This window comes from Antedon bifida, chromosome 6 (genome assembly GCF_963402885.1).
Source record: "Antedon bifida chromosome 6, ecAntBifi1.1, whole genome shotgun sequence".
Lineage (NCBI taxonomy): Eukaryota > Metazoa > Echinodermata > Crinoidea > Comatulida > Antedonidae > Antedon > Antedon bifida.
Genome location: NC_136231.1, coordinates 26,307,540 through 26,333,367, shown reverse-complemented (window position 1 = coordinate 26,333,367; position 25,828 = coordinate 26,307,540). Strand labels below are relative to the sequence as shown.

Genomic DNA, 25,828 nt, shown 5'->3' with positions numbered 1-25,828 from the left:
ATAGTAGTCAAATAAAAAAGATAATTGATAAACACACTAGCCTGTAGAGGTACAGAAAAACAAATACACAAAATTAACAGTGGTGTTCATGGACTATACCATTTGTGGAGAGGGGGATTAAATGAAAACTTCTACTTTTCGAGTTATATCTCGCTCTTCGAGAAGAAAGACTATTGTTGGTTTATCCCGGTAAGCTAGACACGAAATAGACAGTGGAATCTTAATCTTTCAATCAATTAAAAAAAACATTTATTTTGCCATTTATTTATTTAATTATAAAATGTTTTAACTTCAAATATTGTTCATGCTTTTATCTTGATTCTAAATAAGCTATGTATAGTCGGCCAACTCTTGAAACAAAAGCATCATCCAGGGATGGATTAGTAAGCCAGTAATCATCACGATGAAATGAATCACTAGTGGCATATAAAAACATCATTAACATATAATTATCATATATGTTAATTATCTCCATATTATGTTAATTACATGAGGAAAATGGTTAATTAGACGATTGTCGGTAGACTATTACAGGAGTATACTAAGAAAATATTTTCTTTTCATTATGGAAATTAAATATTGTTTTGTTAACATACATAAAACTAGATGCAGTATTTAGAATAGGAAATCATTAAAATAATATTAATCAATCTTTACCACATACATTTAAAGCAAAAAAGGTCCTTGGAGCTGCATTACTTTAATATTTCTTTCTTTATAAATATGGTTGTATTCTATAAATAATTGGGGGAAAAAATACCATAAAATTTGCACAATCACAATTATTATACTGTTGTTATTTGATCATCATTTTTAGTTCACATTCATTTAACCAACTTTCATAAGAATGATAGTTTTAAATATCACCATGTTAATTTGTCAAAAAAGTGTACAGTGCAACAGTAGTAGCACTCATCAAAAAGAAAATTTCAAATCTCGGACATGAAACAAAAGCAATAATATTTATGATTATGATAACATGATGATAACATTCATAATAATTCATAATGAGTGTCCAGATACTACAACCATTAAGTGACCTTATGGACATCATTTTAGCTTTTCTCATGCTACTATACAAAAAGTGAGCAGCTATGTAGAAGAATGTGTAAAGCAGGCATTAAAGCCCAAGTGACTAATTTATCTTTGTAACTTGTTCTGAAAGTTAAAATAGCAGAAAGGAAGGAAAAGAGTTCCATGATGAATGTCAACAAGTTACTGATTGTTTCCTGTAATGAGACACTATACTGTCAGGGTACCTAGAGGAAGAAGGCTCAAGGGGCCTAGCAGAATGCAACATCCGTTAGGTCAAGTTGAGGAAGATGCAACTCTGCACACTTGTAGTTACTGCCCTTGATTTACATGTAGCCAGGTCAAGTTGAAGAAGATGCAACTCTAAAGACTTGTAGTTACTGCTCTTGATTTACATGTAGCCAGGTTAAGTTGAAGAAGATGCAACTCTGAAGACTTGTAGTTACTGCCCTTGATTTACATGTAGCCAGGTCAAGTTGAAGAAGATGCAACTCTGAAGACTTGTAGTTACTGCCCTTGATTTACATGTAGCCAGGTCAAGTTGAAGAAGATGCAACTCTGCAGACTTGTAGTTACTGCCCTTGATTTACATGTAGCCATGTTAAGTTGAAGAAGATGCAACTCTGAAGACTTGTAGTTACTGCCCTTGATTTACATGTAGCCAGGTCAAGTTGAAGAAGATGCAACTCTGCAGACTTGTAGTTACTGCCCTTGATTTACATGTAGCCAGGTTAAGTTGAAGAAGATGCAACTCTGAAGACTTGTAGTTACTGCTCTTGATTTACATGCAGCCAGGTCAAGTTGAAGAAGATGCAACTCTGAAGACTTGTAGTTACTGCTCTTGATTTACATGTAGCCAGGTCAAGTTGAGGAAGATGCAACTCTGAGACTTGTAGTTACTGCCTTTGGTTTTAAGTTTGAAAAAAAGTAGAAATTGTAGCCTGCTCTTCAGCACATCCAGAGATAACAGCAATTAAAATACTGTAACATATTGTATTCACTGTTTTTGTTTTTGCAAATTGTGGGTGGCATCTTCTGATAAGAAATCTATTTACTGTGCCAAATAATGTAGGATTGAAATTTAAATACAGTGTTTTAAATATGGCAGAATATTTTACATATTATATGAACATAAAAAAATAGACAGACTATGTATCCAGAAGATCAAGTATCAGGATGCATTCTGAAGGCCCCAATGTCAGCATTGCTAGATAGACTGTGAAACATGGTTCAACAAAGGCCATTCACCAATCAAAGTATTAAAGGACAGTTGGAAATGTGGAAGGTAAAGTAACTGTAGTAAAATTATTTTTCACTTTGTCATGAAATGTTTTATGCTAAAAAATAATGATAATTCCTATAAGTTATAAATTGACAATTTGAATGGCTAGACAAAAATCCGTCATCTCTTGCAATACTGCAGCAGATGGTAGGGATAGGAAATCAAAGGTTAACTCATGTAATGTACTGAATCATCCAAATGCCTTCAATCAAACCTCTGAATACTCAATCCTAAATATCAATATTATTTATTCTATTAATTGATATTTCTCTCAGAAACCAGGAAAGATGCTAGTTAAATTAAGTTTAAATAGCCCTCGGCCTCTCTAGACGATTTATTTTGTTGTAGTTAATGGAAAATGAACCAACACAATTCCAGTTGTACAAACAAGCACACATAGGATGGTATAGTGAATGCTAGATTGTTCAGTGCAGTGCATTAGCAACAGCCATCAAAAATATTGAATCAAAATTTATATTAATGTATTGTATTAAATTTATTGCAAAACTCTTAACAATTTAAGAATATACTGTAAAATATTTTAACCAAAGACTATAAATAAAATCATCCTGTTCTTTGGATTTGATGTTGGGACAGTTTTCTGGTTCTCCACCTCAGTTTTCTGGTTCTCCACCTCGACACAGTTTTGATCGTTTCTATAAGTCCAGGTGATGATCGATTAATCTGACCTAAATCAGTTGCCACCATTCGAAAGTTCTCTAAAGTTTTTAAGATATTGTTCTATGCACTCAAAAACATTGGCTTTCAACAGAACCAGTACCTTTGGTTAAAGTGTACTACTACCACAGACTTGACCATCCCAGGTGTATCCTGCTAGCAAGCACTGCCAATCATGGTAAATATCAGGAAACTGGTTATATGTTCCTGTCTGTACTAACATTTTGAGGTTTATTCATAATCCTTCTTTAATTTTAAATTGGGAAACACCTGTGTGACATAAATGAGTGTGAGGAAATACAGTATGAATATAATGCTGTGTCTACACTATCAAACTTTATGAAAATGTGATATGCCTATATATGGACACAATGATGTCATATCACTACCATATTTGGGCATATCAACACCATATTTGGTCACATATATTTTTTGTCACATAAAGTTTGATAATGTATAGTAGACAGAGCTTAATCCTCAACGTTCTACTTTAATTTCTAGTTTTAATGTAATTTCTTCTTCCAAATTAAAAAAAATAAAATACACTTTGTACAGTCAATCCAAACTTACCATGCCTAGATGAGGTATTTGAGTCATGTAGTGGTTGTTGAATCCAGAGTTAAAACTTACAGTACATACAGTAGTCATTGTCAGATGAAGATTTTTGTTGAAATCAAGTCGAAATGTTGTACATATTCATGAATAGTTTAAGTCAAAATAAATCACACACTTCACAGCCTATTGTAAAGCCAAACTCAGGCTTGGACCCAATTATCAATAAGTACTAATAGTAATACAGTAGGCCTATACAATACAGTAGGCCTACATTGATCAATATTAAATATACTGTAATAAGAGATACTGTTACATTTACCTTAGATACACCCAGCTGTTGGTTGATAATCAATACTATTAATAGTTGCCCAGACATTTCCACGTTGAAGAAACGTGAAACTTACGCAACAATCATGAGCAAACAAAATTAGGCAATCAAACAACCCTATTATTGATAAACTTTTGACCACAAACTAAAGATTGTCATGTCATTTGTGCAGGAAACTTTACTTTTTTTCCCTAAATTTCATAATTCCATTTAATGTACAGATAAACTATTTGATAAATTAAAACAAACTGTAATATTCTGCTATTTGTTACATTATTAAAAGCCTAGTGTATAGTGTACTTGTTAGGGCCATTTCCTGCAGCAGTGCATCCAGGGTTGTCATACAATGTCCTTGTTAAAATGATAAAATGAAAGATGTAAACAATGCAACAAGCAATCAAAGTATTAATCAGTACAGTTACAGACTTCTTGTTGTCAGTCTCAACATTTCGTAATAAAACCTTATTAGCTGTATTTACACGTTTTTAAATCAAGAGTTAACAAGTCAATCAATCTCTTTAGAATGGGATCCAAATGTGTGTGTGTGTACAACAATACTTAATTTTTAAACTTAGCAATGCTAAAACGTTTTTTACATTCAAGTCCCTACTAAAAAATTAACCGAGCAGAAAATCATAAGAAATATAATATAATTGAAAATATAATATAATTGAAAATATAATATAATTGAAAATAAAATATGTTCACTATTTTAGTTGTGTTATGAGTGGAAAAAACAACATCCAAACATAGGTGCACTGTATGCTATATATAAATCCAACAAGGCAAATTACTAAAAATGACAATGCTGTGGGTATCAGTGACTGGATCTCAATAATGAAATAAAATATTCAAAAAGCTAAATCAAAACAATAATAAAGTAAAACAGCCAAAAAAATTAGCAGAACTTTCGGGCAACACTATAGCTATAATATATTTTTTCATATACCAAGGTCATTACAATATTTGATACACTACTTTACAGAATGCCAACACCAAAAGAACAACAGGAAGCAAAGCGGCACTAAGCCTAGTTATTGGTTTTTATTTGATTGGCTAATACACTACTTGTAGGACTTTATGACGCCAACAACCAACATGAATTACTTTATTACTGATGTTGTGATGAAATCACAACTTTTAAAAGTGTTTTGTTTTATATTTGTTTTAGAATTTTGTTATAGGCCTAGCCTACTAGGCCTAGATGGTTTAGTTAAAATAATTCTTTTTAAAGATATTAATATATTTAGTCAAGAAAGCATCAAATAATTTCTTGAAGTGAAAATACGATAAATTTTCATTTTTCACTGAATAAAATTATTTGTAGTTGTACCATTTCACGAATATTCGTTTTATACACCTACTTTTAACGAGGCCAGAGCCTAAAACATTTGAAAACTACTGGAATGTGATTATTCAACAAAACAATCATTCTCTACCCCCACGCCATCCCCCCCTCCCTTCCACCCCCCCCCCCCCCCCCCTCCACCCTCCCTGCCTGGTACTGAAACATTAAATTTAAAGATATTCAAAAGTATGGAAAAAAAACATGTGCACAGTACAAATACATAATAAAATCAAGCATTGATCAGTTAAAAGTACACAGTACAAAGTACAGCGAGTGGCCGGTCAGCAGGAAAAATATTACAGTGACAATCAAACCACCCTCCCCCACATCCACCCAGGCTCAGCACCCAGCTGCAGCCTATTCTTAGTTAGGCCCAGCCGGGTCAGCAGGCGGAATTAAAGTGAAATGAGACATGCTATTTAAATCTTACCTTGGTTCTGTCTAGAGGGGCCTATTTTGAAAATTAAAAGCAAATCCCGCCACAGTAATTAAAACATAATTCTGTATAAATAAACAAATAAATCGTCTTCTTATCTTTTTTCAGAATTGTCTGCTGCCCGCTACAATGTCAAAACTGAAGATAAGAAGCTAATAATAAGATGGATATATTAAAATTGAGGGCGCTAAGCATAAAATTTACGAGATCGAATCCACAGAAAAAAAACACTAACTGAACCAAAAGTCAAGTGACCCAGTTGTCTATTGTCATAGTCCTCTCCCTACATCTGGTAATGTCGTGGAAACGACCTCAATGATGTGGCAGAGAAAATGTGTCGTTTCCACGGCATCACCAGATGCATTGACTTGCTTTTGTGGTGGAATGGGGGACGTATTATTCTGTGAACCCTAAAGCTTTAACTCTTTTTTCCACACACCACGACCAGCATGACATCCGTGTTGTTAACATGACGCTCAGTCCGACTGAGCTAACCGGTCATCTTAGATATAAACAGGTTAATACCAGCTTTGACGGTCATCAATATAATTTTGTTAAATGACACCCCGGCTGGAAATGGTACTCTCGCACGTAAAAATTATGATAAATGGCACCTCTAGTTGGCCGAGAAAAATGACACTCTAATAATAGAGCGCTCGCAATTGGCACAACGATCGTAGCCAGCAGCTACTTTTTCCGCCGGTACACACATTTGCGTTCAATGCTAACGTCAAAGGGTTCTCCCGAACCATAAAGGCCTGAACAACATCACTATGAGTGTAATTTGGGATGGACCTGTTTATATTGTTCTTTCTATTATTCTAATGTTCATTGTAAAAGTTCCCACCGCCGGTACATCAAAGTTTGCAGCTTTTCAGTCAAGTTACACACTCCTTTGCAAACAGAAAAATAGCGTCGTAGAACCAGTTGGTAGGTTATTAAATCCACGTCCTAAAAGGGGATTCCCCACTTTGTATATAGTAACAACGAACTAATGCGTCAAAAGCGTCCATTGCCCCGTCGTCGATTCCCAGTGTGTACGATACGGACTCGCCGCACGTCAACTCATAGGGAAAAACTTACTGTGTTTGTAGATTCTACAAAACTGAGAACATTTCACATATAGATCAGTGTATAATTTATAAAAAGTTTCAGTATCGGAAAACAATTCGCGACCCATTTACACACAAAAAGTTCGATGTGCCTAAATATGGTAGTGATATGACATCATCATTTCCTTATATGGGCACATCACATTTTGTTGTCACATAAAGACTAGTTTGATAGTGTGGACAGAGCTTTACAGTCTCTGTTGCATGCAGGAGGCAGGAATGAATCATCAGTGTAACTCCCATGAATACTCCCCTCATGCGGTGAAGAAGAGTCGAGTCACAGAGAGAGGAAAAAAAAAATTAAAACAGCAAGCACAGAGAGAGAGGTTGTTGAAAATATATAACAAAGAATGGCTTTGAAAAGGTTACAAAAGGTAGGTCTAGATAATATACAATTTTATAATTAGTTTCTGTTGTTTTGCGTTGTTTTGGTTATATTTGAATTCTGTTTTTGGATGTTTTGTGTGGCTATATTTTATTGTGGCGTCGGAGATGTTGGTTGGAATCCCGGTGCTGTAGGCCCTCTAGGCTAGGTATAAAGTCTACCCAGCCTAGAATAGGTAGGTAGGCCTAGTGCCGGCCCGGAGAGCTTTCGAACCTAGCCAAGCTAATGGACAAAAAGGAAGTAAATTTGTACCAGAGTTGGATATAGGCTATCAAAGTCCATCCCATAATAGTAGCTTTGAAATATAAAATATATATAATTATATAAATATAGGCCTGGCATGTAGAGGCTACCAATAATAAATAATAGATGCTAACTATGATTTATAAATTATATTGTAGCTATTGTGCTTTCCTTTATTTGTTTATCCTTTGATCATTATTATTTTACTTGTTTGTAGGAATTACAAGATCTAGGTAGAGACCCACCAGCCCAATGCTCTGCAGGACCAGTGGGAGACGATTGTAAGTTCATCTCTAGGCCTATCTATACTAAGTCTTTATTACTCATGTAAATAAATAATACATTTGTATAATTCTCAACCAAACATGATGATGACATCATCAATACAGAATCATCCATTTTATCATTCATTTTCTGTATCATAAATGTGTTATTTTTCTATCAATTAATAAAATTAAAAATTGAATAAATTGCCTTTCAATTCACTTGCAGTGTTTCATTGGCAAGCAACAATAATGGGTCCTGTAAGTATTTCATTAAGATAATTAAGTATGAACTTATTAAACCGGATTTAATAGGATGCTGTTAATTTGCGAAGACCTACGACTTACTAAAGTATTTCTTGTTAATCCACTATGCGCATGCAGGAATATTGCTCCCCACTTCAACACAGTTTTGCTGGTTTCTAAAGCTCTGTCTACACCATCAAACTAGTTGATGTGGCCAAATATGGTAGTAATATTCCCAAATGTGGTAGTGATATGACATCATGTGCATATATGGGCACATCACATAAAGTTTGATAGTGTAGACAGAGCTTAAGTCCAAATGACGGCTTCCCCTATTGATTACGTGTATTTAATAGCTGCTCAATGAATCTGCATTGGTTTTTATTCAGTCAGACTTTGCTGTATTATGTCATCAGAAAACAATAAATATGAAACTAAATTGTTTTAATATTTGAGAAACAATAATATTTTAAGTAATTTTGATTTATTAATTTTTACCACAATGTTTTTGATTTCAAATTCCTGAATTAAAGTAAGTAAAGAAAGCAAGTAAATAAATAATAATTGTTGTTTTCAGCCTGAGAGTCCTTATCAAGGAGGTGTGTTCTTTTTAACTATACAATTTCCAACTGATTATCCATTTAAACCACCCAAGGTAAGCAAATTGTATGAATAGTAAAGCGTGGGTTCCACTAGAACGCAACGTAACGCAGCGACGTATCAACGCAAAGTTCTGTATTGCATAATCATAAGTGGGAACCAACGACTTAACAGTGCTGCAAACATCGATATGTCGTTTTGATTTTGATTTCACGCAACAACGCATGGCAGAAGAACACCGGAAAACATAGTACAGCGCATATTCAAAAGTATGTGGGGTGAACCAGGTCAAAGTCATGCTAACGTTGACGCGCAACAAGCAGGTTTGATTTCACACAGGCGGGTGCAAACACAATTATTGGAAGGGCATTTTGTTACGTTGCATGGGTTGCGTCGCCAGTGGGAACCACGCTTTAGTAATCACACCAAGTTGAGAATAGAATTATTTTGTTTATATCTATGTTATATTAGCATGGAGATGAAAAATACATGTAGCTAAAAGTTCCACTCAGCCAGACCAGGCATGTCACAGAGGTTGTCTATTTAAAGCCCTTTTCACATCACATAAAAAAAGTAACAACTTGTAACAAGGTAGTGCTTTGCTTAGTGTGAGGGAAATTTTGTTTAAAATCTCACCATCAAGAAGCAAGTTTGTACTGGTGTTTAACTGACTATCTTAATCACAGTATGCTATGCTGATAATAATATAATGATAATAATAATAATAATCAAATAGCTCCCTCAACTGTATAATAACAATACCTTTCTCCCGAGATTTGTATGAAAACATGTAATAAATCGGGGAAACAGAATTTTACAACTTGTTGAAAATTGTAACAAGTTGTAAAAATGTACGGTATGCAGTGTGAAAGGGTACAGTATACTAAACTAAATATTCTCTATAATTGGTTTCATTTAGATTTAATGTAAATAACTCGGTTTCAATTGATAAACACTAAATTTCATTTTTCAGTCTTGTTTACAGTAGTTTAATTTGATTTAGAGTAACGCCTAAACATTACACCTCCTATAATGCTTTAAGATGCAGTTAAAATAAAGGGTTTAAATATATTAAGTTGAACTTATAGTGTTAGTTATTTATGAATGCTATGAATATTAATTATTAATGTTTATTTCATCTCATTCTAGGTTGCGTTCACAACAAAAATTTATCACCCAAATATCAATGCAAATGGTAGTATTTGTTTAGACATTCTGCGGTCTCAGTGGTCACCAGCATTGACCATATCTAAAGGTTAGTTTATGGTCATTTATCATAATAAATTCAGCCATATTCAATAATTATATTTAGGACTATTTACCAGTCACGTTACACAGACGAGCAGTAACGGTAAGCGGAAAACTGCGTAGCTTGTCCCACGTAGAATCTGTATCTATTCTCCGCGTTTTGTGTAAATGGTCATAAGAAATGACATAGATTCAATATTTTTATTACCATTACCGCTCGTCTAAATTGGCCTTTACAGTAGATATTATGACTATTCCCACAAAGACAAAAATTGATTGGTAAGCAGGTACCCACCAAATACAAATTATGTTATTTATTTCCATAGTGTTGCTGTCAATATGCTCTTTATTGAATGACCCTAATCCAGACGACCCACTTGTCCCGGACATTGCTCGAACATTTAAAAATAATAGAGAGAAATACACATCAACAGCCAGAGAATGGACTCAAAAGTATGCAACATAAACGGGGGAGAAAGAAGAAGAAAACTAAACAAGAAAATAAAGGAAACAAATAAAAAAATGCGGCTATATATGTTTTAGTGTATAAATTAAAAGTATCAAAACTGCTTTTTGTTAAGAAATACAGCAAGCATTTAATGATACGGTTGATTGATCAGATAGAGTGATTTCCTGATCTTACAAACAATTGCAGTATACGCAATGAGTTTTGGAAAGGGTGCGTGGAATAAATTACAGTTTACAAAAATTAGTAGGGGTTATTTTTGGGAGAACATTAACATGGACTGTTTTCACCAGCTCATGACCAGTACTTCTCATCATAGTACATTAGTAATCAGTTGTCATATGCTGTAGATAGTTTAAAACCTTTAATATCGCTGACATTTTTATCTGGAATAAATTATTATCATATCTATACACAGTCTATAGTTAAAGTAGTTATACTTGCGTGTGGTAGTTACCAACATTTAATTGTCAATAATAATCTGCAATTGATAAATGTTAGTAAATTTGCTTTTTCTTTTCAATATTTTTAAGTAGCATTTCATACAAGTTACGACTAACAAAGGTTTGTTTTCTTTTAATTTCTAGGCTTTTTTGCGTGTGAAATGTTAGATACGATTGTAAATTATATTTCACTAACAAGTTACAAACAATGGACTGTGTACTTCTTTGTTATGTATTTCAGTTTTAGCTCCCTCTAGTGTTTATAAATGATGTGAGGTGGTATTTGAATATCTCTACTGTACATAATAATGTTAAGCCTACTCCACATTACTCAAGAATTCAACACTACATAGTCACCCTCATGTTACAGTACTATAACCAGTATGGTACTTTGTAGGAACCACAAATCTTAGTGGATAGATTTAAAGATAATGGAACTTGGAAAAATCTATTTTACAAAATAAATTAAATAAGGTTTTCGTTTTACATTTGTCAAAAAAACCTATAATGACCATTTAGGTCTATGTGTGTGTCAACAATGAAACTAGTTCTAAAGCTACACTATCAAACTAGTGTGACAAAAAAGTGTGATGTGCCCAAATAATATGGTAGTGATATACCCAAATATGGTATTGATGTGATGTCATCATGTCCATATATGGGCACATCACATGTTATTGTCGCATAAAGTTTGATAGTGTAGACAGAGCTTACTGTATTCTTTTGAAAGTTACAGTGAACAAAATGGTTTACGTGGAGACTCACTACATGTTGGTCCTCGGGTCCCTTCCGTATTGGAGTAAATTTTACGCAAAATGGTTATAGTTTTACTAGTACTACATGTTAGTTCTCAGTTGTAAGCCCATGTTGGATTAGGTTCATTGAGGGTGTAGATCCAATAAATGGTCCTGTGGTGTGCCAATGATAACATCTATTTCAACTTAATTTCATATTTAAAGGAGCTTACTTTATCTTCTGTTTCAGCATTTTCTTACACAACACAAATTACACAAATCTAGATAGAAACTTTTAATTGAAGTTGAAAACTTTTTTTTCAAGCGCAATAGCAAATATTTGTAGGTCATTTTATACACAAATCAGATATTTGAATGTGTTGTAGTTTCAATAAAAAATACATTTTTTCAAACAGTGTAATTAATATAATATTAGTTTTAATGTTTTGAAAACTAATTAATAGTTCAAAAGATTAAATAAACTTGTACTGTAGGTGTAATGTCTTTGTATGCTCTTTTATACATGAGAGCATAGAAAAATGGGTTTCTGATTTATAGAATTAGTAAGTGGTTATGTAGATATATAGTAGTGTCTATAGCTACTATTTGATTGTCTATAATACTAATAGTGTCTATTTCTACTACTGTATTTGATACCGTAAGCCTAGTCTATAATAAAAGTAGTGTCTATAGCTACTATTTGATTGTCTATCTAATAGTGTCTATTTCTACTACTGTATTTGATACTGTAGGCCTAGTCTATAATAAATAGTAGTGTCTATAGCTACTACTTAATTGTCTATATTATACTAAAGCTTGGTTCCCACTAGAGACGCAACGCACAGACGTAACGCAGTCGTAAGTGATTTGATGGATTGTTCGAACAATCGCTTGTGATTGGTCAACTTGCTTGCGTTGCGTCTACGCCATGCGTTGCGTCTCTAGTGAGAACCAAACTTAATAGTAGTGTCTATAGCTACTACTTAATTGCCTATATGGTAGTGACAGTAGCTATTGTCTGAATTATTTATAGACAATTAAAGTCTTGTTTTTTAACAGTTGCTTGTAGGTTCTTACTGGCAAATTCCCATTGAATTTGCTACTGCAAAATCACAATAATAATTAAATAAATACACAGTATTAAATTGAGTAAAAAATTATACTGATTTAGCTTTTTGTTGTAACGTTTTCATAATTATTAAAAACAGCGCAAATGCAAGGATTTTAGGGATGCAGGCCCTTGGGCTATGCTGTAAATGATGGTTGCCTTTTGTTCATCTCAATATATTCCACTATGTGATGTTTCATCTAATCTTAACATGGCAGTACAGTATTATTGGTCAATTCTTGACTTCAAACTCGTATATCCAATTGGTCAATTACTGAAGAGCCATGTTCAGTGGTCAGCAAGGGCAAATCACTTTTGATATTCATAGGAGTTCGCCATCAATCTATACTACCTCGATGATATTGTTGGTTGGTGGTTCACGGAGAATACCATCCCGTTTCTGTTAATTCATAACCATGGACAAATGATACACAAATATACTTTGCCTCAGGAGTCTCTGGTTTTGGTCTGGGTGCACCTACTGTACTAAAGTAAACTTTTACTCAATTTATCTGCTTCTTCCATCTTCTTAAAGATATATTGTCCCCATGAAAAAATATTTATTAAGTTATCATTCAGAATAAAATGATCACCAATAATTATTGTATAAAATATTTTATTCTTCTTCTTTATTTCTTTCTGTACAGATTTTGCGTGTCAATTATCTAAAAAAGTTCAATGTCAATGATCATCAAAATTTGTCATGTTTTTGGTGGATAATACATCTTTAAATTGAATGTTGAAGCATGCTACAGGCCAACTAAAAAGGCACTGCTCACATTTTGGTATAGGAGTAATACCAAATCTACAGTTGTGACATCACTAATCATGTGATGCTCTTTCAACCAATTACTAGATGGTAAATGTTTGATCCATAATATAAATATTGTTTTTTAAAACCAAAAGAACAAATAACCGTACACATTTTTCTTTACATAGTTAGAAGTTTATAAGCACCACCACTATAGTTACAATTGTTCTATCAATCAATATAAATATAAATCATAGTATATACCAACATAACAAATTTAATAAACTAACCTTAAAATAATAAAATAATTTTACATTTTTAAGCTAGCATTGTAGACTAAAAGTTCATGTTGTGAACTACCGTACTATTGTAACTACCTAAATCTAGTTTGCAATAGGTATTTATACCAGGGAGGTAATAACAACATTTTCAACAACTCCCTGTTTATATTGTTCCATTGTGCAAAAGGTGTCCAATGTGTCCTCGGTCAAAAAACAATTTGTAATACATTGTACCTGAATTTATTCACTACAATTAACCCCCTAACAAATTAAATTTAATTAGTTTGAATTTAGACTCTTTTGTATAGGTACCATCCCACATTTATGAGTTCAGATGTTTTTGAGAGCTCAACTGCATAATATGCATACATATTGCATATATTATGTAGTATCAGCCATGAGTTGAGATGTTTCCTCTTCTTAAGAGCTCAACTGCATACATAGTACTCACACGAATTAAGATTTTTTCTCTTCTCGTTTCTGGATGATGAGAGGACCAACATTATCACAACAGGCTTCATTATGTTTATTATGTGAACCATCACAATATGGAAACTGAAAAGAAACAATTTCAATAATAATCATGGAGAAATAATACCATATTGTGGAAATGGGTGTTCAATGAAAATTTCTACTTTTCGAGTTATATCTCTCTTCAAGGAGAAAGGGCTATTGTCGGTTTATCCAGGTAAGCTAGGCATGAAATAGACTACAACAATAAAAAACCAAAATCTCATTCTACTACACTACCAGTATGTCTTACCATTACACAGCGATTATTCTAATGGTTGATCTTTGACATTTATGCTGAATACTATCTCTGTTTATGTCAATATTCTAAACACTATAGGAGTATAAATTGATTTAGTTATATTTACTATTAAGCTACATTCGCTCTTGTAGTATGAATAACAATCTTGTATACCTTTTTAGATCTCCAACATCTACAAAAGCAAGTTTTGTTACCCAGATCCTCCACATCAAAAGAGTCAACAATTTTATCCTTGTCTTTATCAACACAGTTAAAATTCACTTTTGGTGGCTTGGGTTGATCATCTTTCTTTCCCTTCATGGCAGACATAACGAGGTATATCGCTGCTGCAAGAGCACCAACTAGTGGCACTATGCGCAACACATCAGATCCTAGACAGGAAAAAAACAAATATCCAGTCATTTTCTTATTACAAGTGTTATGCATCTAGCGCAAGGCTTCTTGATCCAATCGCACACCATGCACCTAAAATCCCACACTTTTTCACCAATCTCAATTTTTTCACCTTCACAATTCTGTTATCTATCATGCCTAGAATCAAAGGGAATGAATGTTTATGAGTGCGATGGTACAAATAATTGAATTCGGTGAAGGATGAAATTCTATTTTCATGAGGCGATGAAGCCCGAGTGAAAATAGATTTTCATATTTTACTAATAATGAAATTTTGTTCATAGGCGAGATTTTTTCCGTACATGAAAAAAAAATGACACAAAGCTATTCCATGATCATTAAATAGTACATACTAATGCATGCCATGTGACCCACAATCGTCCAATCAGATTTATTTAGGTGTTAAAACTTACTATATAGTAGAGTAGAACTAATGAAAAAAAGGGGCCAACCTCAAAAAAATTGCAACAAAAGGTTTTTCAACGGATTTTGGTAGTATTGGGTGTACTAAATAACAGAAAAAAAGTCTCAAGAATTTTGACCACCGGAAAGTGTTTTTTTTTCAAGATGGCCGCCAAAATAGATAAAACGTTAAAATGTCAATACCTCCTAAACTACTTGGTCTATTGATATGATTTTGGTACCAAAATACTCAGAACATACATATTTATATTTGCCCTAATAGAACATTTTGGCCAAAAATGACCGGAAATGCTATTTCTTGCATGTTTGACCTTTGACCTTGATATGTTGTATCTTGGTAACAACTGACCGTAGGGAAACAAATTGTGACTCAAATTGTTCAGAATGTACATATTTACATTTATTGTAATGAGACATTTTGTCAAAAAATGGTTAGAAGTAAAGGTTATTGACCTTTAACCTTTATCTATGTAGAATGTCCATATCTCGGCAACTATGTGTGGTAGAGATTTAAAATTGGGCTCTAAATACTGAGCATATGCTTATTTATATTTACTCTAATGAAACAGTTTGACAAAAAATGACCAGAAACGACATTTTTTGATGATTGACCTTGATATGCTATATTTCGATAATGACTGACTAAGACATACTATTTATGGCTCAATTTGTTCAGAATATAATTATTTTTATTTCGTATAATGGTCTAATCTACCCATGGAATTAAGAGCTTTCCTGGGTAACTGTAATATTTATAAAGACTTTTAGAATATGAGTTCAAGTTCAAATTGTTCAGAACATACTGTATACATTCTTAATAATAATAGTGAATAAAAAACCCGAAAAGTAAACAAAAACAAATATAATAATAATTTTTAATTTCTAATTACGGTATAGCAGCAGTTGATTGGATATTGTGCATGTATTTAGTACGGCTTCCTAAACAACTTTTTTAACTTCGTCTTCATCATCGTCATCAATCTCTCTATCTACGTTGTTCCATTCTTCTAGTTGACACACTCCCCAAACTGAAGTACATGCCAATCCATAGCATCTACAACTGCAACATACAGTTTTACATCCAGTAGTACAGTTACAATGGATGATTTTCAAAAGTTCTTCTGAAGCAGCAGTTTCAATCGTCATTATTGGCACAAATGTTTTATTAAAAACTTCCCCGACTTGGTAGCATCCATGGTATTATCTTTCTTTATCCATTGCATGATTTGATAGTATACTCTAAGACTGTGACATTTTGTAGCAGATGAGGTTGGTGGTAGTAGTTGTTGAGGTTTGATAAATTATTTACCCTCAGCAACTTTCTTATTAAACAGCTTGCATCTGTAGCTATTTGGGAAATCCAGTGACTTGGCTCCAAAACGAATAGACATGGCCTTTAATCCAAACTCCTCGATAGTTTGAAATTTCTGATGCGGTTGAGTGAAACTATCGGCACACATCAGTGTCATATTCTAGGTTACTTTCTATCAATTTATTGATTTATTTGCCTTCCTAAAGATGTCTTTAGGCTTTGAAGAGTGAGGGTGGAAACGGACTTGATATTTCATTACATCGTCTAGAGAGATTTGTCCTAACTGAATTTGATGGAAAGAAAGAAGAATTCCTGTCAAGGCATGAGAACAAACACAAATTTATCAACATGCTTTCATATGAGCTATAGAAAAAAGAGTGGAGTTGTGGCTTGATGGTTATGATGCTTGGCTACCACTCCAAGGGTCCTGAGTTCAAGTCCCGTCACATGTCAGGATTTTTTCTAAGGACCAAATTACTCCACTCCCAAAGACTTGTAATAAGACTTTGTTTACGTAGAGCATCTTGTGTATATGTTTGTCTTGTGAACCTCTGAGGGTCCCTAATGATCAGCAATAGCTGGATGGATCACCCTCATTAAATATGGTTTTAAAAAAAACAAAAAAAACGATGTTGACATTGCTCTGGCAACAGTTGAAGTCTCTGAACATAATACAGTAACTTTGATTGGAGAAGACACGGACTTACTGGTACTTTTACTGTATCATGTAAATACAACAAACCGAGAAATGTACTTCAGATTAGACAAAGGAAAAGATGGGCCTACTAGAGTGATTAATGTAACCAGATTGAAATCTGTTTTAGGATATAAAATCATCCATTGTAACTACTGGATGTATGTTGCAGTTGTAGAAGCTATGGATTGGCATGTACTTCAGTTTGGGGAGTGTGTCAACTAGAAGAATGGAACAACGTAGATAGAGAGATTGATGACGATGATGAAGACGAAGTTGGAACAGTTGTTTAAGATGCCGTACTAAATACATGCACAATATCTAATCAATTGCTGCTATACCATAATTAGAAATTTAAAAGTTATTATTATATTTGTTTTTGTTTACTTTTCGGTTTTTTATTTACTATTATTATTAAGATTGTATACAGTATGTTCTGAACAATTTGAACTTGAACTCATATTCTGAAGGTCTTTATAAATATTACAGTTATTTGATTCCCAGGAAAGCTCTCTATTTCATAAGTAGATTAGACCATTATACGAAATAAAAAATAATTATATTCTGAACAAATTGAGCCATAAAAGGTGTATCTCAGTCAGTCATTATCGAAATGTAGCATATCAAGGTCAATGGTCAAACATGTCGTTTCTGGTCATTTTTTGTCAAACTGTTTCATTAGAGTAAATATAAATAAGTATATTCTCAGTATTTAGAGCCCAATTTTAAATCTCTACCACACATAGTTGCCGAGATATGGAAATTATACACAGATAAAGTTAAAGGTCAATAACCTTTACTTCCAACCATTTTTTGACAAAATGTCTCATTACAATAAATGTAAATATGTACATTCTGAACAATTTGAGCCATCATTTGTTTCCCTACGGTCAGTTGTTACCAAGATACAACATATCAAGGTCAAAGGTCAAATTGTCAGAAATGGTATTTCCGGTCATTTTTGGCCAAAATGTTCTATTATAGCGAATATAAATATGTATGTTCTGAGTATGTTGGTACCAAAATCATATCAATAGACCAAGTAGTTTAGGAGGTATGGACATTTTAACTTTTTATCTATTTTGGCGGCCATCTTGAAAAAAAACACTTTCCGGTGGTCGAAATTCTTGAGACTTTTTTTCTGTTATTTAGTACACTCAATACTACCAAAATCCGTTGAAAAACCTTTTGTTGCAATTTTTTTGAGGTGAAACCTTATTTCTACTCTACTAATAGTAGTAGTAGTCTGTATATGCCTTTGGCTTTAATGTTTAAATTCGTGTTACCCTTTTGTACGCCCTTTACTCACTCTCTTTTTATCTTGGCAAATGAACCCCCACCATTCACGTCTCTTAAAAATCTGTATCCGGCCACCCTTCGCAATATAGAGATACATTTGTGAACTCCGCCCTAGTAGTACAGTACTACAGCAGTAGTAGTAGGCCTAGCTAGACCTACTATATCCAACAACTAGAACGTGCATGGCTAAAACTAAAGTCAAACCTTACAAAACAATAAAAACATTAAACATTTGCTAATGGTGAGCCTAACTGATTCAAAGGATTTTATACAAATGGTTGTACCTTCCATTGCTGGAAAAATATTGAAATATAACTGAAATTAGCAAAATCTAAGCAACAATACTCGGTTACATACACTGATGCAGACCGAGATAGGTAGGTATTTAAAATAAAGTGGCGCTCCTCTCACTACACACACAACACAAACAACAACAACGCATGTGCGAACGAACAATAAGTAGGCAAGCACGTGACGTGAAACTGCCCTTGGAAATTCCATTTCCAACAAAAACGGCTCTAACTTACCTGTTAGGTCACCAAACCCTGCCAACGTGTCAGGAATGGGTAAATTACGAAGATAATTTGGAAATGTAACTGTTATCAACAGTTTTAAGGACTCCATGTCAATTAAAGTAAAATTAGGGACTACTCTGGTTGAGTAGTTAGAGCCCCGTCAAAATGAAGAAAATTAATTAGAGACACCACCAGGCAATAGGTGGCGCTCGTGTTTTTTTATCAGTTGAGTTGAGAAAGAGGTTTGGTGGCAATCAAAGTTTTTGGCAAGTAGCGGCAACTATGTTTATATATACCCCTTGATGCGTCCATGTCCAAATAAAATGAATAATTTTCTATTGAACAGTGCAACATAGTATCGTAATAATAGTTTTCATCGTACGATTTATAATGCTGTATATATTACACAAATACTAAATATTGTATTACGAAATGTTGCAATACTTCAATTAATTCAATATATCATTTTATTTGGACACTAGTGACTCGGACGCATCATGATGCGTTGAATTGAAATTCAATTTAAAATTCCAGAAATACTTGCACCCTTCAATATAATATTTCTAATTATTATTTAAAAACTATTAGCAATACTTTAGTATAGTCAATCATGGGACTGCTGGCTGTACTCTTGTAATTATAGTAATCTTACTTTAGTAGCATCATCCCTAGCTGTGATGACAAATTAATATCTGTATATTTTATTTTTTGTTGGTCAATAGTGAAACGTTATATAGTGAAAAGTTATATAAACGCCGTGTATAATTATTTAATTAAAAATATGATGATGTTTTGCAAAGTGGGAGTCGATGACCGCGATGATGGTCCACTTTTTTTTTATAGAGGGCTCCAACAGAAAACGTCAGCCTATCGCCGTAAAAAGTCGTTGTTAAATATGTAATGTTATATATTTTTTCAGATATTACACTATGTAATCCTTTCATTTAGGTAAATAACATTTATATTGATATATATTTATACAATTTCAACATTTTTCTGGTTGTAAACAATGATACAAAGGAGAGAATTCTAGAATACTAGTATATGACACGTGACCACTCGTCCGCCATCGTTCGGAAATTGTCATCGCCCATTCGGGAGTTCGGGTAATTACGTAGAAAAATACAGTGTGTAAAAAGAAAAGAAGTGAGAAAGAAGGCCATTGTGAATAAGATTTCTAGTTGTTCAGTTTTAATTTAACACATATAGAAATAATGGCTTTAAAAAGGATAAAAAAGGTGACGTATTGATATTGATATTGTTTTGAAATGACGATTCAAGGTATTCTTTTTGTCGTCAATGTGATCTTGTGGCCAGGCCACACAAATATTTCCCTCTCGAATCAGCTTCCTTGATTTTGTCTGATGTGTGGTGATGTTGTGGTGGTGTGTTGTATGGCTTACTGACTAAAAAGAGAGGGCCTAAACCAATGATTGCCATTACACATGGTGTGTTATAAAAAGAATGGTTTAACACCATCAAATCATTATTTTATGTATTACTGTTACTACAGTATCATCAACGTATTTGTTTTGTACTGATACTATAGAAAAATCAGGGAGTATTTTTCTTATTTTGGCATTGCCATCCATCATTATTTTAAATCTGCACTTTAATTTTATCATAATGGTTTTTTATGATTATGTTAACAATGGATTAATGAATAATCATTATATATTGTGCCATTAGGTATCAATCAATAATTAATAGCCTAGCTTAATGTAAAGCTACTACTACTAGTACTACTGTAATCATGTGTGGAAACCTGTTTAAAAAAATGTCAGGTGATCAGAATCAGCCCAGTCAAAAATAAACAAAATCATGTTGCATATTTTTACAGTTTTACCAGGCATTCCATCATCATTCAAATAAATCTAAAAAATGTACTTACTGTGAATGATGATGTACATTATTTTTCAGCTGATTGGTCCCAATATATGGTCCAAATATTTTTGTCTGAAACCTTTCCGTTACGAAGTAAAACTAAATAAGTTTTATAGTTGTATTATTTTTATGGATTTACATGAAATGAAATATAGATTAAAAATAATGACTTCCTGGTTTATATTTTTCACTGTGAAAAGCACTTACAGTACCTGTATGCTGTGGCCTGTAAAAACACCCTGTTTGTACTGATGAGATAGAGATTGAGATAACAGAAGTTCCTATTAAATTGTGTGTGTTGGATTAAAACATTTATGAATGTAATTTAAGTTAAATTCAGTTATTTTCTGACAAGCCCTCAAAGATATTTTTTAATTAGAATATTACTGACACTGACAGCAGTATACAGTACATTTTTCTGTGTTTTAATTTAGTTTTAAAATATGTTTAATTGGCTGTCATTATAGATCATTTATTACTATCTCTGCGGTCCAAATTAATGAATACAAAATTAGGCTGCATATCTAATTAAAACTGTTTCCTAGAACTACAGTTCCTGCATAGTTTGCCTTCTAATTACGCTACATATATTTATATCAATCACATTTTAAGTTACAGTATACAGTACTTCCACCTATTTGATTACTTTGTTATTTTATATTGGTCTTGGTTGATTTTAAACAGTCCATTTCTCAGAACAGTAAGTCGTCTATATCAAATATTAAAAATATTTATAGCAGGCTTATGTAATTGTTTAATCGTATTTGTTTAATCATTTTCTATTGTCTTTTGTAGGAATTACAAGATCTTGGTAGAGATCCCCCTGCACAATGTTCAGCTGGTCCAGTGGGCGATGATTGTAAGTATTTAAACATTTTTCAGTTTACTAAACTTTGCATAGTTTACAACCTCCACCTGTATATGAACTGTTGAGTTGTATTTTTTAAAGTACTCTAGTTAATAAGAAAGACTAAATATGCTAACTTTGTTAGTTTTGGTTGTGTCGGACGTAAATTTAATTTACTCTTGGAAGAAAAAAATTTACACAGCATGCTTGAGGTTCCCCAGTCAAAATTGTAGTGTGAAGGAGTTTAATAATGCTCCAATCTTGATAGTAATATGACATCATCATGTCCATATATGGGCACATCATATTTGTTGTCACATAAGTAATAGCTTTACAGACTTACAGTATACATTTGTAATTTTTCACAAACTATAAAACAAAATTAGCATTATTTAAATAATTGGCATAATGTTTAATTGTATAGTTGGATTGTAAACCATCTCTAGCAGTCCGTGACAATTTTATTCTAAATTATCCTGGCATGTCCTTCAATCTCTACATGAACTCAATTCTGATACATGACATCATATCTAAAAATAGACATGTTGCGCTTCAAAATAAAAGGATTGTAAATAAATGGTTTATTATTTCGTAAGTTAATATTTTAATATTTTAGTTTTAATTAAACTCTGTTTTCTTGGTTAAAACCAATTTATTTTCTTTCTGATGTATTTGATAATTTATGATGAGTAGCCTGTTTGTATTTTTTGATGAGTCAGTATGTTTCGATAGTGAATAGGCAGTAATCTCCTAATTGCCCTAAACTCTAGTAAAATATCTACTAATCAATATAGCCTAGTAACCAGCTATAACCACTATAGATATTTAACCCAAAGTTAATTTATTTGAACATATTTTTGTCTGGCTTTATTGAAATATGGCTACAGTAAACATTGTTGCATTTTATTTGTATTTCTAAATGTTTTCTGCCATCATTGATTTTGAGGGAAACCATGTTTTGCCATCCATTGATAAATAAATTAAATAAATAAAAGAAATATAATCCATTGATATTTTGTGAACCTGGATACAGAGGTGACTTCTTATTTATAGAATAAATAATTATATATTAAAGGGAGATGAATATTGTCTTTAATTTTGTGCTGATTTTAAAGGGGGTATTAATTATATGTTATGGTATTATATTAGACTTTATGTTGGTTGGTATCTTCCAGGCCAGAACTATGTTGTGCAGTATTGTGTAGTCTGAATGCATGCTTCTACTAGTTCTAATAAACAGGAAATATTTGTTTGGAAGTCCAATTGTGGTTTCTGTTTTTGACATGTTGAAATAAATACTGGCTTGTTGTATAGTTTACTAAAGGAAACTATAGACCTTGAACTTTGAACTACACAAGTATCATGCATATTAGTATAAATACCTAATACTGTAGTATTAAGTAATAACACAATTTCTTTGTATTTTTATCTGCAGTGTTTCATTGGCAAGCTACAATAATGGGTCCGGTAAGTTTAACTTCTTGTATTGTATGATCGGTACACTAGCATCTATATGATATTGATATCTGATACTGATATTGATATCACTGTATTATGGTCAAATGTACTACTAACTAGTGCAATTCATATTTAAAAAAAATATATATTAAAAGTTGAACATTAGGTTACTTGTCTCTATAGAAGTACTTTGTATTTAACCGCATTCAAAAATGTATTCAGAAATGTCACTATTTTCTAATTATTTTGATTTGTGTTTTCTTTTTCAGCCTGAAAGTCCATACTCAGGGGGTGTTTTCTTTCTAACCATACATTTTCCAACAGATTATCCATTTAAACCTCCTAAGGTAAGCCATTCAATGTATAAAGAGTAAAGCTCTGACAAAAGTGAAATTAAAGTAGTCATTTCAGTTTCAGTTGATTGTTTCACAAAATAAATGTTAATGTTATTTATTTTCAAACCAATAGTGTAAAATACTAATGACAGGTTGAATATAAAATATTGAAACAATAACACAAACAAAAACATATACTGTTATTATTATTGTTATTATTATTATTTATTCGGGCAAAAGATACATTTCACAAAATATAATACAAATCAACAAATTAAACAAACATGACGTACAGTATTTCTTCTGTAAAGTTGTGTTGACAGGATGCAATAGTTAAAGCATCAGTGGATTTAAGTATGAACCGCTTAAACATTACATACAGTAATAGGTTACATCTTTATTTTGTTATTTTAGGTTGCATTTACAACAAAAATTTATCACCCAAACATAAACAGCAATGGTAGCATATGTCTGGACATTCTGAGGTCTCAATGGTCACCAGCACTGACCATATCTAAAGGTAATGTAATAATTTAGGTCATAATGGTTACTAATATATAGGTCACTTAAAAACATACAGTAGTTGTCAATGGTCACAAGCACTGACCATATCTAAAGGTGAATTAATAACACAAGTCTCAATGGTGGTCCAAATATTTGGAATGGTAACAAAATTAATTGATGTGCCAGTTGTATTTTGAAATATTTTGTTTATTTTACTCATAGTGTAATCAATACAAGAAAAAATAGGCATTTTATTTCTTTCTATTTTATCGTAAAGTAAATAACCTTGACCTCTTTAAATTTAAATTGTTAATGTGAAATAATGGATTATGTTCGTAAATTTACATATATTATTTGTTTATTTTTGTTTAGTTCTGTTATCAATCAGTTCTTTACTAGATGATCCAAATCCAGATGATCCACTTGTTCCAGAAATCGCTCGCACCTTCAAAACAGATTTGGTAAAGTACAAAAAACAAGCAAAAGAATGGACGCACAAATTCGCCTGTTAAGGATCTCTATCCCGCTTTACTCACATATTACTACGCCATCTTTTCAAATATGTTTCAATTTCTGAACATTTTCATAGCCATCTATGTACTGTATTTCAACTGAGTGAAATAGTACTTTGACCAATACGTCATGGAAACAAAATAATATTTGACATTTGACCCAATTGAGTGATTCAAATTTATGAGACAAATGTTTTATATTTTGTAGCCCCGTATTGTTTGGTTATTTGAATTGTAAATTCTTGTAAATTCTTGGAAGTAACTCTGTTAATAACAAACATCAATATATTATTCCTTTATTCCTCCATTGCCATTTTAAAGTGCATCCATGAATCTGTTTAACCTTTGACCATCGCCATGGTATCAACTCTGGGTTAAAATTTTGCCTATCAAAGTTTTCATTTGTAGTTGATAGCTGATAAACAAAAAAAAAAGAAATATTTGAAGACAAAGGAGAAAATCTGGTGCAAGTATTAGTGGATTTAACCTTATAGCGTGATTTTCTGTAATTTAAAATGTATATTATTATTGTTGTTGTCGGATGATGTTGTCCTTGTTATTACAATTGTTATGAATCGACAAATATCCAAATTGGTGATGGAATACTCTGCCTGTGATGATAACCTGATAGACTATTACATTTATCAGTATGTAATTAGCTTAAATATCTGCATTTAGTAGCGTGTGTGCTTTAGCAAAACATTAAATTAAAATAACTCAGTTGATGCCCTTCCAAATATTAGTTCTCGTACAAAACACATCAATTGAAACAACTCGATTTCTTTCCTTTAGTGTACTTGTTTAAAATCCTTTTTTTATATGAAAGTATAGTATTGCAATTGTTTGGTTGTAAAAAAATAAAATTTACGGTTATTTACCCATAAAAACAAATGGTTTAAAGGATGAGAATTGTCTTTTTCAAAATGGCCACCCTCTCTCCAACCAGAAACAAAATCAACTCCTCTTTCGTGCTTATTTGTCTTGTACCGTAATTGTTGCTTTTAAGTAAAAAAATATTTTTTCTTTAAATTGAGAATTTGAATAATTGCAAACTATCTTGAGTAAAAAAACTATTCATGGAGAAAAAGAAATTAATTTTTTTCCTCCATGATAGTTTAAAAAATAATTGTAAAAAGTGAAAAACATTATTTAAATACACCACTTGTTGGGAGTACAATAGTAAATGGTTTATTCACAGAAATGAAATATTCACTGAAATGTTGCTTTTTCATCTTGTTACTTTTAAAATATGGTGTATAAATTGGTTCTTTCTACATACTCAACCCAAATGTATCATCTGCAGTCTGAAAATAAATTAAAACAAGTGTGTAAAACATAGAT

General features: G+C 32.5%; 4 protein-coding genes and 1 long non-coding RNA gene across 5 annotated transcripts in view; 3 read left to right on the top strand and 2 right to left on the bottom strand.

The window, feature by feature from the left end:
• The window catches only part of LOC144844267 (uncharacterized), a 33,532-nt gene extending 27,828 nt beyond the window's left edge, over positions 1-5,704 (bottom strand). The window contains exon 1 of the mRNA XM_078701105.1: positions 5,654-5,704. The gene's annotated coding sequence lies outside the window, so the exon portion shown is untranslated. The remainder of the gene's footprint in view (positions 1-5,653) is intronic.
• LOC144844287 (uncharacterized) overlaps positions 1-12,556 on the top strand; it is a 50,403-nt gene extending 37,847 nt beyond the window's left edge. Inside the window, exon 2 of the long non-coding RNA XR_013612411.1 lies at positions 11,252-12,556. This is a non-coding gene — a long non-coding RNA (uncharacterized LOC144844287). The remainder of the gene's footprint in view (positions 1-11,251) is intronic.
• On the top strand, positions 7,028-10,874 carry LOC144844281 (ubiquitin-conjugating enzyme E2 2). The gene is made up of 6 exons (XM_078701125.1): positions 7,028-7,145; positions 7,617-7,680; positions 7,892-7,923; positions 8,486-8,563; positions 9,658-9,763; positions 10,083-10,874. The coding sequence occupies exons 1-6, from the start codon at positions 7,122-7,124 to the stop codon at positions 10,220-10,222; spliced, it is 444 nt and encodes a 147-aa protein (XP_078557251.1). The 5' UTR covers positions 7,028-7,121; the 3' UTR covers positions 10,223-10,874.
• Positions 12,557-13,300: 744 nt separating the features above from the next.
• LOC144844282 (CDGSH iron-sulfur domain-containing protein 2 homolog A-like) lies at positions 13,301-19,116 on the bottom strand. The gene is made up of 3 exons (XM_078701126.1): positions 18,960-19,116; positions 14,465-14,682; positions 13,301-14,094 (listed from the first exon to the last, which is right to left on the bottom strand). The coding sequence occupies exons 1-3, from the start codon at positions 19,054-19,056 to the stop codon at positions 13,996-13,998; spliced, it is 414 nt and encodes a 137-aa protein (XP_078557252.1). The 5' UTR covers positions 19,057-19,116; the 3' UTR covers positions 13,301-13,995.
• A 911-nt stretch (positions 19,117-20,027) lies between these two features.
• On the top strand, positions 20,028-24,901 carry LOC144845943 (ubiquitin-conjugating enzyme E2 2-like). The gene is made up of 6 exons (XM_078703463.1): positions 20,028-20,185; positions 21,627-21,690; positions 23,114-23,145; positions 23,406-23,483; positions 23,886-23,991; positions 24,348-24,901. The coding sequence occupies exons 1-6, from the start codon at positions 20,162-20,164 to the stop codon at positions 24,485-24,487; spliced, it is 444 nt and encodes a 147-aa protein (XP_078559589.1). The 5' UTR covers positions 20,028-20,161; the 3' UTR covers positions 24,488-24,901.
• The last annotated feature ends 927 nt before the right edge of the window (positions 24,902-25,828 follow it).

Excerpts from the sequence above, each read along its gene's own strand:
- LOC144844281 (XM_078701125.1), top strand. The coding sequence starts at position 7,122 with ATGGCTTTGAAAAGGTTACAAAAG. Across the intron at positions 7,924-8,485 it reads AAGCAACAATAATGGGTCCT|CCTGAGAGTCCTTATCAAGG; the intron begins GTAAGTATTTCA and ends TGTTGTTTTCAG. Across the intron at positions 8,564-9,657 it reads ATCCATTTAAACCACCCAAG|GTTGCGTTCACAACAAAAAT; the intron begins GTAAGCAAATTG and ends ATCTCATTCTAG.
- LOC144844282 (XM_078701126.1), bottom strand. The coding sequence starts at position 19,056 with ATGGAGTCCTTAAAACTGTTGATAACAGTTACATTTCCAAATTATCTT. Across the intron at positions 14,683-18,959 it reads AGGGTTTGGTGACCTAACAG|GATCTGATGTGTTGCGCATA; the intron begins GTAAGTTAGAGC and ends TTTCCTGTCTAG. Across the intron at positions 14,095-14,464 it reads GATGTTGGAGATCTAAAAAG|TTTCCATATTGTGATGGTTC; the intron begins GTATACAAGATT and ends GTTTCTTTTCAG.
- LOC144845943 (XM_078703463.1), top strand. The coding sequence starts at position 20,162 with ATGGCTTTAAAAAGGATAAAAAAG. Across the intron at positions 21,691-23,113 it reads TGGTCCAGTGGGCGATGATT|TGTTTCATTGGCAAGCTACA; the intron begins GTAAGTATTTAA and ends TTTTATCTGCAG. Across the intron at positions 23,992-24,347 it reads AGCACTGACCATATCTAAAG|TTCTGTTATCAATCAGTTCT; the intron begins GTAATGTAATAA and ends ATTTTTGTTTAG.